Source organism: Sinohyriopsis cumingii, chromosome 17, assembly GCF_028554795.1.
Source record: "Sinohyriopsis cumingii isolate HCF-2022 chromosome 17, ASM2855479v2, whole genome shotgun sequence".
Lineage (NCBI taxonomy): Eukaryota > Metazoa > Mollusca > Bivalvia > Unionida > Unionidae > Sinohyriopsis > Sinohyriopsis cumingii.
This window is the reverse complement of record NC_142977.1, coordinates 28,356,936-28,372,175: the sequence shown is the minus strand read 5'-3', so window position 1 is coordinate 28,372,175 and position 15,240 is coordinate 28,356,936. Positions and strand designations below refer to the sequence as shown.

At 35.4% G+C, this 15,240-nt stretch overlaps 1 protein-coding gene across 1 annotated transcript in view; it reads right to left on the bottom strand.

Moving 5' to 3' along the window:
• The window catches only part of LOC149778322 (proteasome subunit beta type-7-like), a 29,635-nt gene extending 15,186 nt beyond the window's left edge, over window positions 1-14,449 (bottom strand). The window contains exons 1-4 of the mRNA XM_089939131.1: window positions 14,344-14,449; window positions 7,422-7,503; window positions 5,082-5,179; window positions 1,972-2,112 (exon numbers count right to left, since the gene is read on the bottom strand). Coding sequence (XP_089795257.1) covers window positions 1,972-2,112; window positions 5,082-5,179; window positions 7,422-7,503; window positions 14,344-14,405 — 383 coding nt within the window. The 5' untranslated portion in view covers window positions 14,406-14,449. The remainder of the gene's footprint in view (window positions 1-1,971; window positions 2,113-5,081; window positions 5,180-7,421; window positions 7,504-14,343) is intronic.
• Window positions 14,450-15,240: the final 791 nt, after the last annotated feature.

The window sequence follows — 15,240 nt, the reverse complement described above, 5'->3', positions numbered from 1 at the left end:
AATAGACAACAAAACAGTGTACATGCTTCACAACTTGCGATCAAGCATCACAAAACAAAGTGAGCCACTAGCTTTGTTAATATATTGATAACAGAAAACAACCTTTCATCTTGAGAAAGTATGCAGAATTATTTAAAAGTTCATTTTGATAACTGTAAAATTATAAGTCATCAGCTTTACACTAAGCCACCATGTAGCTGCAGGCTTCTTTTACATTATTTAACAGCTGGGAAACAAAGGGAGACAAGGCAGTCTGGCATGTCAATTCCAATTCTCACTGAAGTGACTAAACTTGCATGACACAAGTCATTTTAATAAGGATGCAATTTATAATGTATTTTTCCCTTTCCAAGTAAACTAAACTGAGTTTACATTTATTTCTAATAAAGCGGCCAGCATCTTTGTCAAATTTCTTTGCATTCCAATACAGATTCCTCTGCATTTCTGGTTTTATTCAATGGCATATTCCCCCTTGACAATCTCATTCTGGATGCAGTCAGTTCAGTTATCATACGTATGAGATCAAATAATGTTATTAGACTCCATTACAAATACATAAGGCAATGATCACCATATTTTGAGTTTTAGTGTCAAGATTAACCATACAATGCATCTGAGTAAAAGAAAAATTAATGTATGGTAAAGGACTGATGGAAAAAAAAAAAATTACCGAAGCTTGAAGAAAACAATACAAGAAAAACACTGACTGCAGACAGATAGCAGAAAATTCCAGAGAAATCCAACAAATTTAAGGAGGCATACCAGTACAAAACTAAATCTTAAACCTGAAATCATCTAGTACAAATATTAGTACCCCTACTACTACCTCATGGATGTGGTACTAACATGAACATATATGTGTCAATGGAGCAAGCCTGGTGTGATTCACACACAGCACTCTTTTAGCCTAATATCAACAATCTGAACACATTCCTTGCATATAATGAAATAAATTGAGTAGTCCTCTTATATAATACCAAAAGTATTGCAAATCAATGTAGAAATAGTTGTAAAATCTCGTTTACCTTTCTTATCCGATATTGTTGTTTAGATTGTCTGCCATATTAATTCAAATAATGATTATTTCTGTTCTCAGCCTCGTTTATTTGTATGCCATAAAAGGACACTGAGGCCTTATTTGGAAACGTAAACAAATCATAGTAAAAGTATCTGCACATTAAAAGTAAATACGATTTATCGTTAACTTTGAAATCCCACCAAGAAGTTATTATTCACCACCTGAATGATAATAACATAGCATAGAATATCCAAATATGGTCTGGCAAGCATTACATAGAAAATGGGGTCACGGCGGAGTCTTGTGTTATCTGTCATGGCGGACACAGTGAGGTCAGTGTAACCATGCCAATTTATTTTATCGTGTAAGGGCTTAATAAATTCAAAATAAGCCAAACTTCTTTCACAACATGATTATACTTATGTAGTAGATTTCTACAATATTTGTTTTTCTGAATTCAGTGATGACTTGTTTTGCTCCATTACATGATATGGGATCAGTCTGTAGCCTCAACCACAACAAATCAAGTTCAGGCTTATGATATCGTTGCTAGAAATCATCCAGTAAAAAGTAGCCATTAGTGGTACAAATACTCCCCACAAATGCTTTTTTAAAGCATCTGCATTAAATACAAACAAAAACAACAAAAAAATTCCAGGCTGGCAGGATTTAGAAGGTTGCAAAGTTAATTCTAAATGTGTAATGTATTCAATGGATAAAGAAAAACTCCTCTAGTTGTTTTAACCATCTTGCTAACAAGAAAGTGTGATGGTCTGATGAATGGATATATAATTGGTAAACTTTGCACACCTAGGGGTGGTGAAATATGTTGTTACCTGGTATCCTTTATAGATGTCTACTATAACATGTTTCACTAAAAACTACTTCCTCATAAAGCTACACGCATCTTCCCTTTACCCAACTTATTTAATCTACTGCTAACAAGTACTTACCTGAACAGCATTTGCTTCAGAAGGCGGTTTGCCGTGCCAACTCGAGGAGTGCGACCAGTGTTCAAGCGATGTAACTCAATCTGAGAGGAGATCATCTGTGTGGTCATCTCAGTGTCTGCTGCTGTCCCTGCTCCACAGCAGCTAACATGAGGAAAAGTACAACAAACAATTAGTGAAATGGTAATTATAAGTTTAAAAGCAAAAACGTTGGCCAAAATAAGAACAATCCAAACCTTAATTATGAAAAGTGCAGAGAAATGATTTATAAAATAAAATGTTTCTTCAGTGATACTTACCAAATCATTTGTATGACATGAGTTTCCAAAACCTCAAAAAACAAGTCCTCCCAAGTCAAAGCAGACATAAACAATGTCTTTTGGGGCTTGATTTAGCATTAAAAGTGCTAAATATTGTCTCTTTACCAACAAGGAAGGTTTGAAACACAATAAATGTGACAATGTTAGAGACCACCTGTGACAATCATGTTAAAAAATGATAAAACAATGAAGTAAGCTTTGTGCATTTTTTATAACCTTGATGCTTTTTGTTTTTAAAATAAACAGTGGGATGCAAGCAGTTGTGTTGGCTCAAACTATAGATTGTAAAATAACAATTATTTCTCTTTATACATGAGAAGCAGCTTCTTTTTTTCTTCTTCTGGTTGAGATTCAGTTTGGTTGTACATATGCCAATGCTCTTATCTATTTGGACACCAATACAGACCATAGTATAATGGCTCTCCTCTACTTCAATAAGGCGAGTTAACAATCAGATCAGGTAGCAAGCAAATTGACAAATAATAACAGCTGTATGGCTGACATTGGACCTTACCACACCCTCGCTTGTCCTTACAGCCAGTTCAGCTATTGTCATTAATAATGATGCTAATCTTGGGTCTGTACAGCTGAATGGATGTACCAATGTACTTGCACACAGATAAAAAAAAAGGTTTTACTACATGTAGCTCTGCCACAGTGGACTTGACACAGATCTGAAATATTGCCATTACTGCAAGAAAATCTAATCAGGTCATCCACACATGCTTACAAACCTGCATACCAAATTTCATTTGTGTACATCATGTGTGGTTTTCGCTTAACTGTACATATAAAGTTTCTATCAAAAACTTCTACAGCCTCTACAGTAGTCCCCCTTTTGAATGCCCCCCCCCCCCACCAGTGGCCACCCGCTCCTTACGACCAGAATCCGTTGGCACAGACGAGTTTGTGTTCAAAAGTACCCCTCGTGAAAGGCCACCCGGCTAACGCAACCAGCATATTAGTGCAAAATTATAAAATTTACCCCTCACAAGCAGCCGCATTTTATTTGAATATGTATCCAGAACCAGTATTGTATTCATAACATGTGTTAAGTAATCCGATTTCTGTTTCCCGATGTTAGGTTTTCATTACTGAAAGAAGTGTTGAGTAAAGTACATTTACCACTAAGGTTAATATTATATCATTTACGCCTCACGAGAAGCCAAATTTATTCCATAAAAACCGAGAAAGACTCAAATTTTAATCCATACAAAAGGGTACGTACATGTAATCCAATTAGCCTTACTGCTGTGTTATCATAAGATGTTCGGTTTAGTCACTCTGATAATTGTTAAGATTACAATTATCGAACAGTAGTAACAGCTGAGAAGTGGCAGTATCGATGTATAATACCCAAGTCAGCAGGAAAATGGTTTGATAGCCTTTATGGCTTCCCTTAGTAAGATGTTGAGCTTGTTCACTTTGGTAATCAGTGGCTATTACTACTGACAATAATTGTCAAAATTACCAATCCTAACGGCCGCAGGTCAAATCTGCGTGATGTTAATGGTACATATTGAAGCCATTTTGGCTTCTCTCACTTAATTTCAAGAAATGTATAAAAACAATAGGATACCAGACTGTGACTAACGAATCACGTGACAAGATCACTTCCTTTAAAAACACACGGCAATTTGTTTAGATGCATACAAAATTGTTTTATCAGTATTGTAGTTGGCAACATGAATAACTTACTGCAAAAAGATCAACATGTCATCGAGGAAAATAAAAATTCTCAGTTTAGAGGAGAACGTGAAAGTAATTCAACTGATGGGGAGGGCGGTCGTCGAGGATCCTTGCAGAAAACTAATGTCGGGAAGACTCAGATAAACAATATCGTGAAAGATAATGAAACAATTCTGCAGAAGTGGAAAGGTGAAATGGACAGAGAAAGGAAGATTGTTTGAGCCAGGAGACGTTTGTATCCTGATTTGAAAGACAAGAAAAAGCAAAAATTTTGTCAGTTGAATTGGGATATGACGACTTTACCGCAAGTAACGAATGGCTGCACAGATTTCAAGTGCTACACAATATCAAGTCTTCTGTCATTAGCGGCGAATCAGCTGATGTTAATAATGAAGTTGTTGAAGATTGGAACAAAAGACTAAACGATATATGCAGGGGATATGACAGCAAGGATATTTTTAATGTGATGAGACTGGTTTGTTTTTTAGCCAGTTACCAACAAAGTGACAGATGATGTGAACTGTAACATAATTATAAAGATAGTTTTAAAACAATATCAATGGTTATTCATATTATTCTTTTGAAAATGATGACAAAGTTTGTTTTACATTTATTTCACATCATGCATGTGATTTTTTAATTAAAATATTAAATATTTAAAATTAAATGTACTTGTGACTTTTTTCATATGTATTTACTATTCGCATTTGTCATCCCCCTCTAGAAAGGCCACCCGCATTATAAGGCCACTTCCCTGCTGCATTAGGGGTGGCCTTATAAGAGGAGGACTACTGTATTCTGTGATATAATACATAATATTCTGCAAGGAGGTAACAGTGCTTATTTTTTAAAACTTTTAATAATGAATAAATTGCAACTCTATGAGCAACAAAAAGATAACACCCACAAATCTAACCAGTATGTAGACAGTTTTGGCACAAAAAACAAGATAATAAATTATATGGATTATTAATGAAACTCAAACTCAAAATCTTCCACTCTTCAATTCATGTCAAAATTTGTTACCCAAGAATTTCTTATTCTTGGTGTCCTAAAACAATCAAAATTAAGCTGAAGCATGCTTTTCTCCAACAAATCACCTACTAAATGTTCCCTGCTATGTAGTGGATTTTGCTGCAGTTCTTGTCGGCAACAATTGTGTCCTCAGTTGCTCGAGTATCGGCTCCAAGTATGACACCATCCTGCAATAAAGACTTTATATTTATCCGTATCTTTTGTACAATCTACAAAGCCACCAGTTAGTATCATTTTATTCATCTAAATAAAGGTGATGAAATACAAAGGCCCAGAATGATCCATCTCAGAATCGCCTACTTTTGTTTTAATAATTTGCTGAAGCTGGAACTTAGTTATGAACAGATTCCAACGTCATTACCCTACTAGTCATGTTTTCATTGCACTATTGTGAAATCTTAGATATATAACAAAATTCAAGTATTAGATTTTTATAACACAGGAAGAAAACATCTGCTACCACGATGGGAGGGGAAGGTACAAAAATGTCTTTTCAAACAAACCCTCAGCATGAGTAGAAGATGTAACTTCAATATACACCAGACTTGGCGTCCATCCCAATATCAAGGGGAGTTCACTCTAACTCCCACAAAAGTGGACAGACAATATGTAGCTTCAACAGCTGAACTTTTACCCTGAGAGGGCTCAACTTGTGAGGTCATAGTATAACTATGAAAGTATTATATTAGGGTAATGTATCTATAAAAAAAGAGCCAGACAAGTGGAGGAAATGATTTCCAGTAAAGGAAGAGGCATTTTATTTGTAAAGATGTAATAGACAGAACTCTATGGACTGGGTATGAGACACAATTTTGGATATAAAACCCTATGTAAAAACGGCTTTGCTATGGTATATGGGTCCATTTTAATATGTAACACATGACATATAATTCTTCAATTTGATAGTTACATTCACTAGTGATGTTAGCAATGAAACAATACAAGTTATAAAAATGCTATTCAAATATTTTTACTTCTAGCAGCTTGACTTTGTGAACTTTTCTTAAAACACAATGCACCCATTATTTGGGTTCCCTGTTTCATATACTTACTACACGAGTAACTAATCAGGAGACTCAGATTTTACTAGTTACTGGCTTGCCAATTTAGAATTCAATCCAGCAGAAGGTAAACAGTCGAGACTAGACAACACAAATTCAAAGCGCACATAAAAACACCTATTTCCAAAAATTATCAATATGTTATAGAATATGTAAGATTTTATGCAAGTGCTACTTTGTAACGAAAATCGGAAAATGAGTACAATTTTTCTAGCCTTCATTGTCAACATTTTTAAATTATAACAGAGTTTAGCAAAATGTTTAAATTATAACACAGTTTCATAAACTGTAGAATACATGAGCACAAATTTGATGTGTGTGTGTGTGATTTGGATTTTTAACAAAGCTTTAACAATTTTTCAGTCATATCGCTATGATGTCTGCAGTGTGGCAGTTTATAGTGATGTCTAGCACTCAGGCATCATGACGCAGACATGTAGCATGATGTCCCACCCAGTCACATTATCCTGACACCAGGCCAACCAGTCCTAACACTAACCTCTTAAAGCTGAGTGCCAAGTGCGGCAGCTGTTAGTACCATTTTTATAAGTCTTTGGTATGATTCAGCCGGGAATCGAACCCATGACCTCCCACATCCGAAGCGGACCTTTAACCACCAGGCCCCTGGAGCGGTCCACAAAAATGATCATTTAATTTAATAAAATGGCAGTATAGTGCAATGAAATGACACTTAAACTCATCTAGATGCTTCAAATCATACACTTTCACTTTGTTGTACATCATGGCATCAAATGTGATGTTATGAAGCATATTCATATAATATAAAAATAAAATATATGGCTTTGCGGACCAAGATAACACAATACCCAAGTGACAACAAGGATTTTTTAAAAATATGAATGATTTTATCAAAAACCCAAAACCTGATTTACTGGGCAAGCAAGCAAACCACTTTTTCTCAAGCCCAGATTTTATTTAACTACAAAGCAAAAAGCTTTATCATTGAAATTAATTCATAAAACAATTAACTGCGACTTTAATGGGAGCTGAAGTGGCCAAGCTAGTAAGGCACTGGACTCCCATTCCCTCTTCACAATATATCAAATAATGAATTAATAGCGCTGTTAAAACCAAGCAACTGAAAAGGATCTTAATCTAGTTTGTGAACAGATTTATGTATTGACATACACCATACTGATCTTTATATCATGCTTCCATCATGCTGGTACTGACAAAATGTACACTTGTTTTATATTTATGCACCAACATCTTAACAGCAAATCAAAATGGTCTTAAGGATAGTCACTACAGTTGCAAGAAAACAAAAAGCTCAGGATTTGTTAATAATGGGTGTCTGGAAGATTAATGTAAAATTTATGCTCCAGACCTTGTATATGATACCAGCTATTGTCGTTCCAGTCTTGTAAGCTGTGGGAGCAATAAATCCTTGCTTTTCCAGGAAAATATTTCTGAAAAAAAAGAAATGAACTTATTACACATGTACAACACCCCACATTATATTACAGATTGCAGCAGTGATAGTAAAACTGAAACAAAACAAATTTTTAATTAACGGTGGGTATGTACAGTCAAATCAGCCACACATGGGAAAAGGACAAGCTGGCCTTTGTACACAGGTGACATATGAATGCAGGGTCACCTTTCAAATTTTGGTTCATGAACAATTTGCTACATAAACCACTCCCTCGATAACTCGCGAACCCGCATATAATGTGGGGTTAGGCATGGATCCCATTTTTTAAACTAGAAAATACACAAGAAATGATCCCTATTTGTTGAACTTGAAGAAAATCACGATCAAATTGGTAACAGAAACTTTGATGTATCGCTCGTTTTATCGTCGAAAATGGTAGGTAGGACTCAAATTTAAAAATAGGTCATACAACTTTTTACATTTTCTTTCCAAACGACAATCTTAGTATATTGCAATTAACAATATGTAAGGAAATTGCTATCAATGAAAATATCACGCGGAGTGGAGGCAGTACTTTAATAAATAAATACAAAGCAAATAATTTTTTTATCTATTGAAATTTGTGTTCTGTCTTTTAGTTCCTTTTAAGTGTAATCATCATAATTGCAATGTGTCCTCTTGTAATCAAACGTAAAATGCGTTTATCTACTGTAACAGCTATGTCCGCGAGCATTTTGAACTGAGTCTTGTGACATATTTTCAGCTTCATTTGCATGATTAAACTTATCTGAATATATAAATATATATATATATATATATATATATATATATATATATATATATATATATATATATATATATATATATATACATATATGTGTGTGTATATATATTTGCATTATGATTTGCACAAAGTCCACATTATTATTTTTATTATTAGTGGCAGTAGTATTTTTTAATGAAGATCTGATATGTACACTGTGACTACCATATTTACCATATGTTTTTGGACTGCAACAAATAATTACTTTTTTTGTCATCTGAATACATATCAAATTCTTTAATTAGATGTCCGAAAACACACAATTGAAGATAGATTTATCCCCCCCATGTCTGTAACGAAGTTACCGTTAGCTCACATGACGTGCTGCCATGAAGTAAAACAAGTATTTTGTCAAGCACCACGGAAAGGATAATGAATGAAAAACAGGCATTACTTGCCTATTTTGTCTATGTGATACATGTCCATCCACCAGAAAACACAGCCATACATGTATTAGAGCCACGATTGTGTGCGTATTTTCCAAAAGAACCGCCATATTACTATATAATCTTGCAATCCACAGTTTAACCCTCTGCTAATTGGTGATCATTAAAATCTACATTACCAATGCGCGCAAGCTTAATTTCTGTGTAATTAAGATATTAATGCAAACTAAATAAAAAGATTTTGGAATTAAAATTTTTAAGATATTTATGACAGAAACATTTTAGTATCGAGAATAGAAATACTGGTATATGTATGATGGCTAATCTTAGAGCACCAAGGGTGAGAGGCTCCATATGGAGTGAGTGTTGTATGCACGCATAGGAAGGGTAAAAATAACAAGCAAGTTGCAGTATACGAGTCGGCGTGATTAATATGTTGGTATTTTTTTTTTAAATAAAGGTGGTCTATTTGTAGTGGTTCTCTTTTTTTCTCCCCACCTAGCTTAGGGTAGAATCAAAATGAGTAGAGCTTGCTGACTCGAAACAATCGACTGCTCTAAGATTGTTCTGATGTACTGGTATGTCGGAGATTTCAAGGTGTCTAGGTGATAATTGTTAATAATATAACTTGTGGGACTTCTTTGACATGTGTGTTCGGAAATAAAATGCAGCCATCTGGATTTCATTAAAAGTGCACACGATGTACCGAACATTAGCACCCACAATCAATATGTATTGTCTACAAAGAGGTTTACTACCAACAGTACAATAACTATGTTTAAACCTTGGTAAATAATGCCTCAGGGATAAAGGGTTTGTTCTGTTGCACAATGCCAATGAATTTTACTAATCCATACCGACTCTCCGATGTATTGTTTAATGATATAAAGCAGGGGTCATGGTTTCTAATCAAAGCCATAACTGTCACACCTGTTTGAAGTGGTTTTGTGTGTAATAATGTCTACACTGATAACCAATCATATTTTTGTTAGCCAATCAAGCTATTAAAATATAAAGTATAAATAAAATACCCACCACTATCAAAAGTTTATATAATGGATAGCTGTCATTGTGAAACATAATATTGTTAGTACTGTAATAATTTTGATGGATAAGTTTATCATATGTTATGCAACAAGCGAGGAGGCACTGCCAAGTTCATGGAGGGACTCTCCCTTGCCAAAATCATCTCCAAAGAGGCCAGGAGGCTGTCCACAAAAGTGACCTCGAATTAATGGTTCTGAGGATGCATCACAAAAAGAACCACCTACGAAGAAAGCTGCTCTAGATGACGAGTCTGATTATCTTGAACCCGAGAGTGCTCCACCCGGTTCTGTATGTGGTCACTATAAACATTACACATTAAAGCAAAAGCAGGATATCGTTAACAATGCAAAATGTCTGGGAATTAGACCTACAGCAGAAAAATTCAAGATTCTGAAATCCACGGTGAGTACCTGGATGAAAATTGACTTTTCTGCCGATCTGAACTTGAACGGACATTTGCCTAAGTGTGGACGACCCATTTCATATGGACAAGCTATGGATGATAAGATAGCTCAATGGGTGCTCACTCAGCGTGACTTACAAATTCCAGTCAGTGTTGAGGGAATATGTATATATGCCAAGGAGCTTGTCTCAACAGAATTTCCAGAGAGCAAATTCCATGCCAGTCGTTCATGGGGAGAAAGTTTCATGAAAAGACATGACTTTGTGCTCAGAAGCAGGACCTTTCTTGCCCAATGTTTACCAAAGGATTTGGAAGAAAAGATTGCTTCGTTCCACAAGTATGTGATGGATAGACGTGAGGAGGACGAGTTTGACAATAAGTTTATTATTAACATGGACGAGACACCGATGTACTTTGATCTTGTGCCGGGAAAACGGTGGACAAAGAAGGAATGAAAAGCATTCTGATTCGTACAACTGGCGCGGAGAAGAGACACATTACTGTCATTTTAGCCGTTGCAGGTTCTGGCGACGTATTACCTCAAATGAGTATTTTCAAGGGAAAGAGACAGCTAGATCTGAAGGCACCAAAAGGGTGGATTATCGCAGTTCAAGAGAAAGCATGGATGGATGAAACGCTAATGCTGCGTTGGATTGAAGAAATTTATTTGCCATTCACCAGAAGAGAGCGATCACTATTAGTTATGGACTCTTTTATGGGCTCACATCACTGATGACATGAAGAAAAAGTTGCGGCACTGAATCTTCGTGCCAGCAATAATACCTGGAGGCTGCACATCCAAACTGCAACCTCTTGATGTGAGCATCAATAAACCTGTCAAGAGCTACCTCCGCCGCAGCTGGACGGAATACACCAGGGATGCTACGAATGCATTAATATCATCTAATGAAAGCAGCAATGGACGGATCAAGACAGCCAGCAAACAGACTGTATTGGACTGGGTTGTAAATGCCATGGACACATTGAAGGAAAAGCGCACAATGATAATTAAATCTTTCAAGGTGTGCGGCATCAGTGTCAATCTGAGCGGAAGTGAAAACGCGCTGATCAGAAATGACAATTAAACAGTATGGATGATGATAGCGATACAGAATTTGAGGGCTTTTCGCCCGAGGACCAAAAAAAAAGGCTATGGACAAGCTACTTGATATTGAATATATTTAAATACATTACAGCATTAAATCATATTTCTTTTCATTCTTTGATATTGCTACTTATTGTGTATGGCTTAATATAACAACGTTTATCTATCTATCTATCTGCATCCATACATAAATATATACATACGATTAAAAAATTTAAATTATATTAGTTCATGGAAGTTCATGATCACAATAAATAATTGGCTACCAAATGAAGCGAATTTTGTATCAGTTAAATTAACGGTAAACACGCTGTGAATTTTACAATAAAACGAAGCAGCATATCTTCCTAGATTGTGTCCGAAAACATAAATTGTAGAAAAAATTATAGCAAAGCAATGTCCAAAAACTTACAAGGCATTTAAATATTATATTTTCAAAAAAAAAAAAAACAGTGTTCAAAAACAAACGGTGTCTGAAAACATACAGTAAATATGGTATTTGTTTACTTTTCCTCTAACCAGGATGCAGAGATCACACTAGGAATTTAAAACTAAGAGTTCAGGACTCCTACTTTGGCATTTTGTCCAAGTCTCAACATACCTTGATTCTGAGGTCAAACACACCACTTATTCTAGTACAGTAGGAAATGAACACAATAACAAAAGCTAAATTTGTTCATTAGATGTACTTTTATTATGACCTCATGTACACTTCTGCATCTTTCTGCCTCCGAATTCAGTCACTGTAAATATTAGCACATTTTCCTACACACGTCATGAGCTACTCAAAGTATTCTAACCTGCCGCCCAGCTATTCTTTTAATGACAACATGTACATCTTGGGGCCTTTCAGCCACTGAATTCTGTTATTGTAAATATCAGCACCACTAAAATGATCAACACATTTTCAAACACAGCAGGTGGCTGAAGCAGGACTGGCAAGCCTTTGAATTTATTGCCCAACTATTGCGTGTGTAAAGCGGACACCTGCATAAGTTATTTTCTGTGTCCCAGATAACATATTTGCATCCGAATACATGCAATTAAGCATTACTGAGACCTCTGGGATGCATTCTGTCTACATGGATTAGTGCCAACTTTTCCATACTATAAAACATTTCTGCCTAACAAATGAATAACACCTTGGAGTCAGTGATACTCTCATTAGTGTCAACCTCTTTCTTGACTCTGTAATAGTGACTAAGCAGGAAATGACAAGATGACACTATGGACTTCATTATGCAATGTAGAGTAATAAACTGGCGCTATTTAAGCTGCTCCATAATAAAATTATGTTACATTTAGAATGGTTGAAACAACAAGGACTTATTATATGTACATACAAGTAGCAGACATAGGACATGAACATTGAAATAGCAGTTTCTGCAAGTAAATCAAGTTATTTTTCAATGGAGATGCATCCAGGAATTATAAAAATTAAGTCTCAACTGTCTCTGTGATGCATCTCGGCGTGATTTCGGGACATGAAATGAGTGGGGGATGGGCAATTCTCAAATTGCATTTTTGTCAATTTTCAGAAAAACATGGTCCCACTTAATTTCATGACAATGAACAGAGTCTATAACTCTTGTTATTGCCCAAAAATATGTTTATAGCTTCAGTGTTAATTAGGACAAACAATGAAAGATATAACAAATCACATTTGTCGCCAGTCTGCTGAGGAATGTGTGTACCCTTTTCCTGGCCCCATATTTATTTTCATGAAATCTAACACAACTGTTGGACCTTCATTACAACTGTTTCATGTATAAATTATTTCAACAATAGCCATGCTTAATAAATACTAAACTTCAGAAATGAAAATATGTGAAACACACCCAAATCATCGTTTACATCAGTCTTTGTCATTTATCTGTATTATTTTGAATAGAGCTTTCTAGGACTAAATTCCTACAGGAATAATCTTGCCATGACACCGTCCAGTTAAATAAATTGAATACTTACATTTCAAGAGAAGAAACATAACAATATTTTGTTTATCTGAATGAAAATCAATATATGAATATATATGAATGAAATAACCTCAAGAAGTTATTAAAACGAGTTTTGCACACTAACGTCGTTGACCAACAATTGGGTCATTGCACTAAATATTTTTGGGATAACTTCCCTACGCACCGGTCATTGCAGACATGGCCAAAATGACCAGATAGGACACCTGAAATGAGGCTTCGTACGGTAAATAGAGCTTCTCAGAAATATGAAATAAACAAGGATATATTCAAAATTGTTGGCAGCTTAAGACCTAATGTGTTTATTATTATTACCTCCTCTTAATGTATGGAAATAAAACTTTTGAAATTTTCAACGCTTCGCAAAAACACTTAATTTTCCCTCCATGGGCCGCTTAGTACCATAAACATGTATCCGGATGTGTGTTCTGTTGGGTTCCAACACTTTTCCATTCAAAAATGCCAAACTTATCTCAAAATATGCCGTAAAAGCAGACCACTGTTCTGGAACCTAAGCGGCCACAGAAAACGGGAAGCCAGAAACAGTTATGCCCCCTGACAGTCCTATATCTACAAGTAGAAGAAAGGATAGTCCATAGAGCATCATGTGACAGAATAGGAGAAAAAAGTCAATCATATAATATGCCAGGACATCTGTTAAGAGAATCCCTGCTGGTAACGACTGCTAAACATGGAATCCTGTTGGTTATGACTCATAAATACAGAACCACTGCTGATAACATCTGATAAAAAGGTTTATATTTTCGATTTTTTTTTTTTTTTTTTTTTTTTTTTTTAAGTCGGCAGGTGTACAAACAAATCGGGGGTGCGATAATGATAGCACGAATTTGCAACGCTTATCTGATAGACAACTAAAAATGTGGACTGGGGACGTCAAAGTTCACAAGAATATGAACTCTTATCAGTTTCTATCAGATCTCCGCATAGGACTGTGGAGATCTGACTTTAATCATATTGGTCGCAGCCAACACTTTTTCTGCAAGTCATTCTTCATTAGCCTTATTTCTTCCTATAAATTGTTATTATTCGTTAGCGCCAAAACCAAACAATTGATAAGCATGACTTTAACAATTGCTTAACAATCGCATACACTCTCATTTCCATAATTATACAAACCTTCGACAATTTTCAAATGAGAAACCACCGAGTTGCGGTTCTGTAAACAGTACCGCCGCCATGCTTGCCACTTCTATACTGGTTGTTAGACAAACTCCTTATCACTGTTTTATTAAAGAAAACTTTAACAAATGGAGTACCAGTCTGGTGGTTTTTCACAATTTACAGACGATATGCGATAAAAATACAGAATGCGGACTTGTATGGAAGAGGGGAAAAGCAGCAGAAACTCAGATCGTCTTATTTTTCTCCACTGAGAGGTCTACATGTGATTTTGTTTTACTTATGAGAAACAGAAGCACTAACCAACTTACAGGGACAATAATGGCAGGCTTATATTTTAGTAGTATAGGATAATGATCCACACCTCAAGGGAGCTCCCAATGCCCAACAGTGTAAAATGATCATAGCTTCTATTGCGGGAATTTAACACGGCAATGACACTTTGGTGTCAGTGTGAATTTAACACTTGGCCACCATGTTGAAATGTTGTATTTTTGTTTGGTTTTGATATGCTTGTTTTTTGTTTTTGTTTTGGTAGTTTGCTTGTTTGTTTCTTTTGTTTTATATATATATATATATATATATATATATATATATATATATATATATATATATATATATATATATATATATATATATATATATTTGCTTTGTTTTGTTGTTTGCTTTTTTGACATATGGCTGGCAAATTGATTCAAGAAGTTAATAAGTGTTATCACTGTGATAACATACACTGTCTTTGCCTTGCGATTTGTCGCTTACTAAAATTGTTTTGCTTGTACTGAATGCACTCACTAAATGATTGCTCCGAGGTCGCAAAAGATGCGCACGCCCCACCCCGATAAAACAAATGTCTTGCTAACTATACTGACAGCCTTTGTGCTTCTTGCTAAA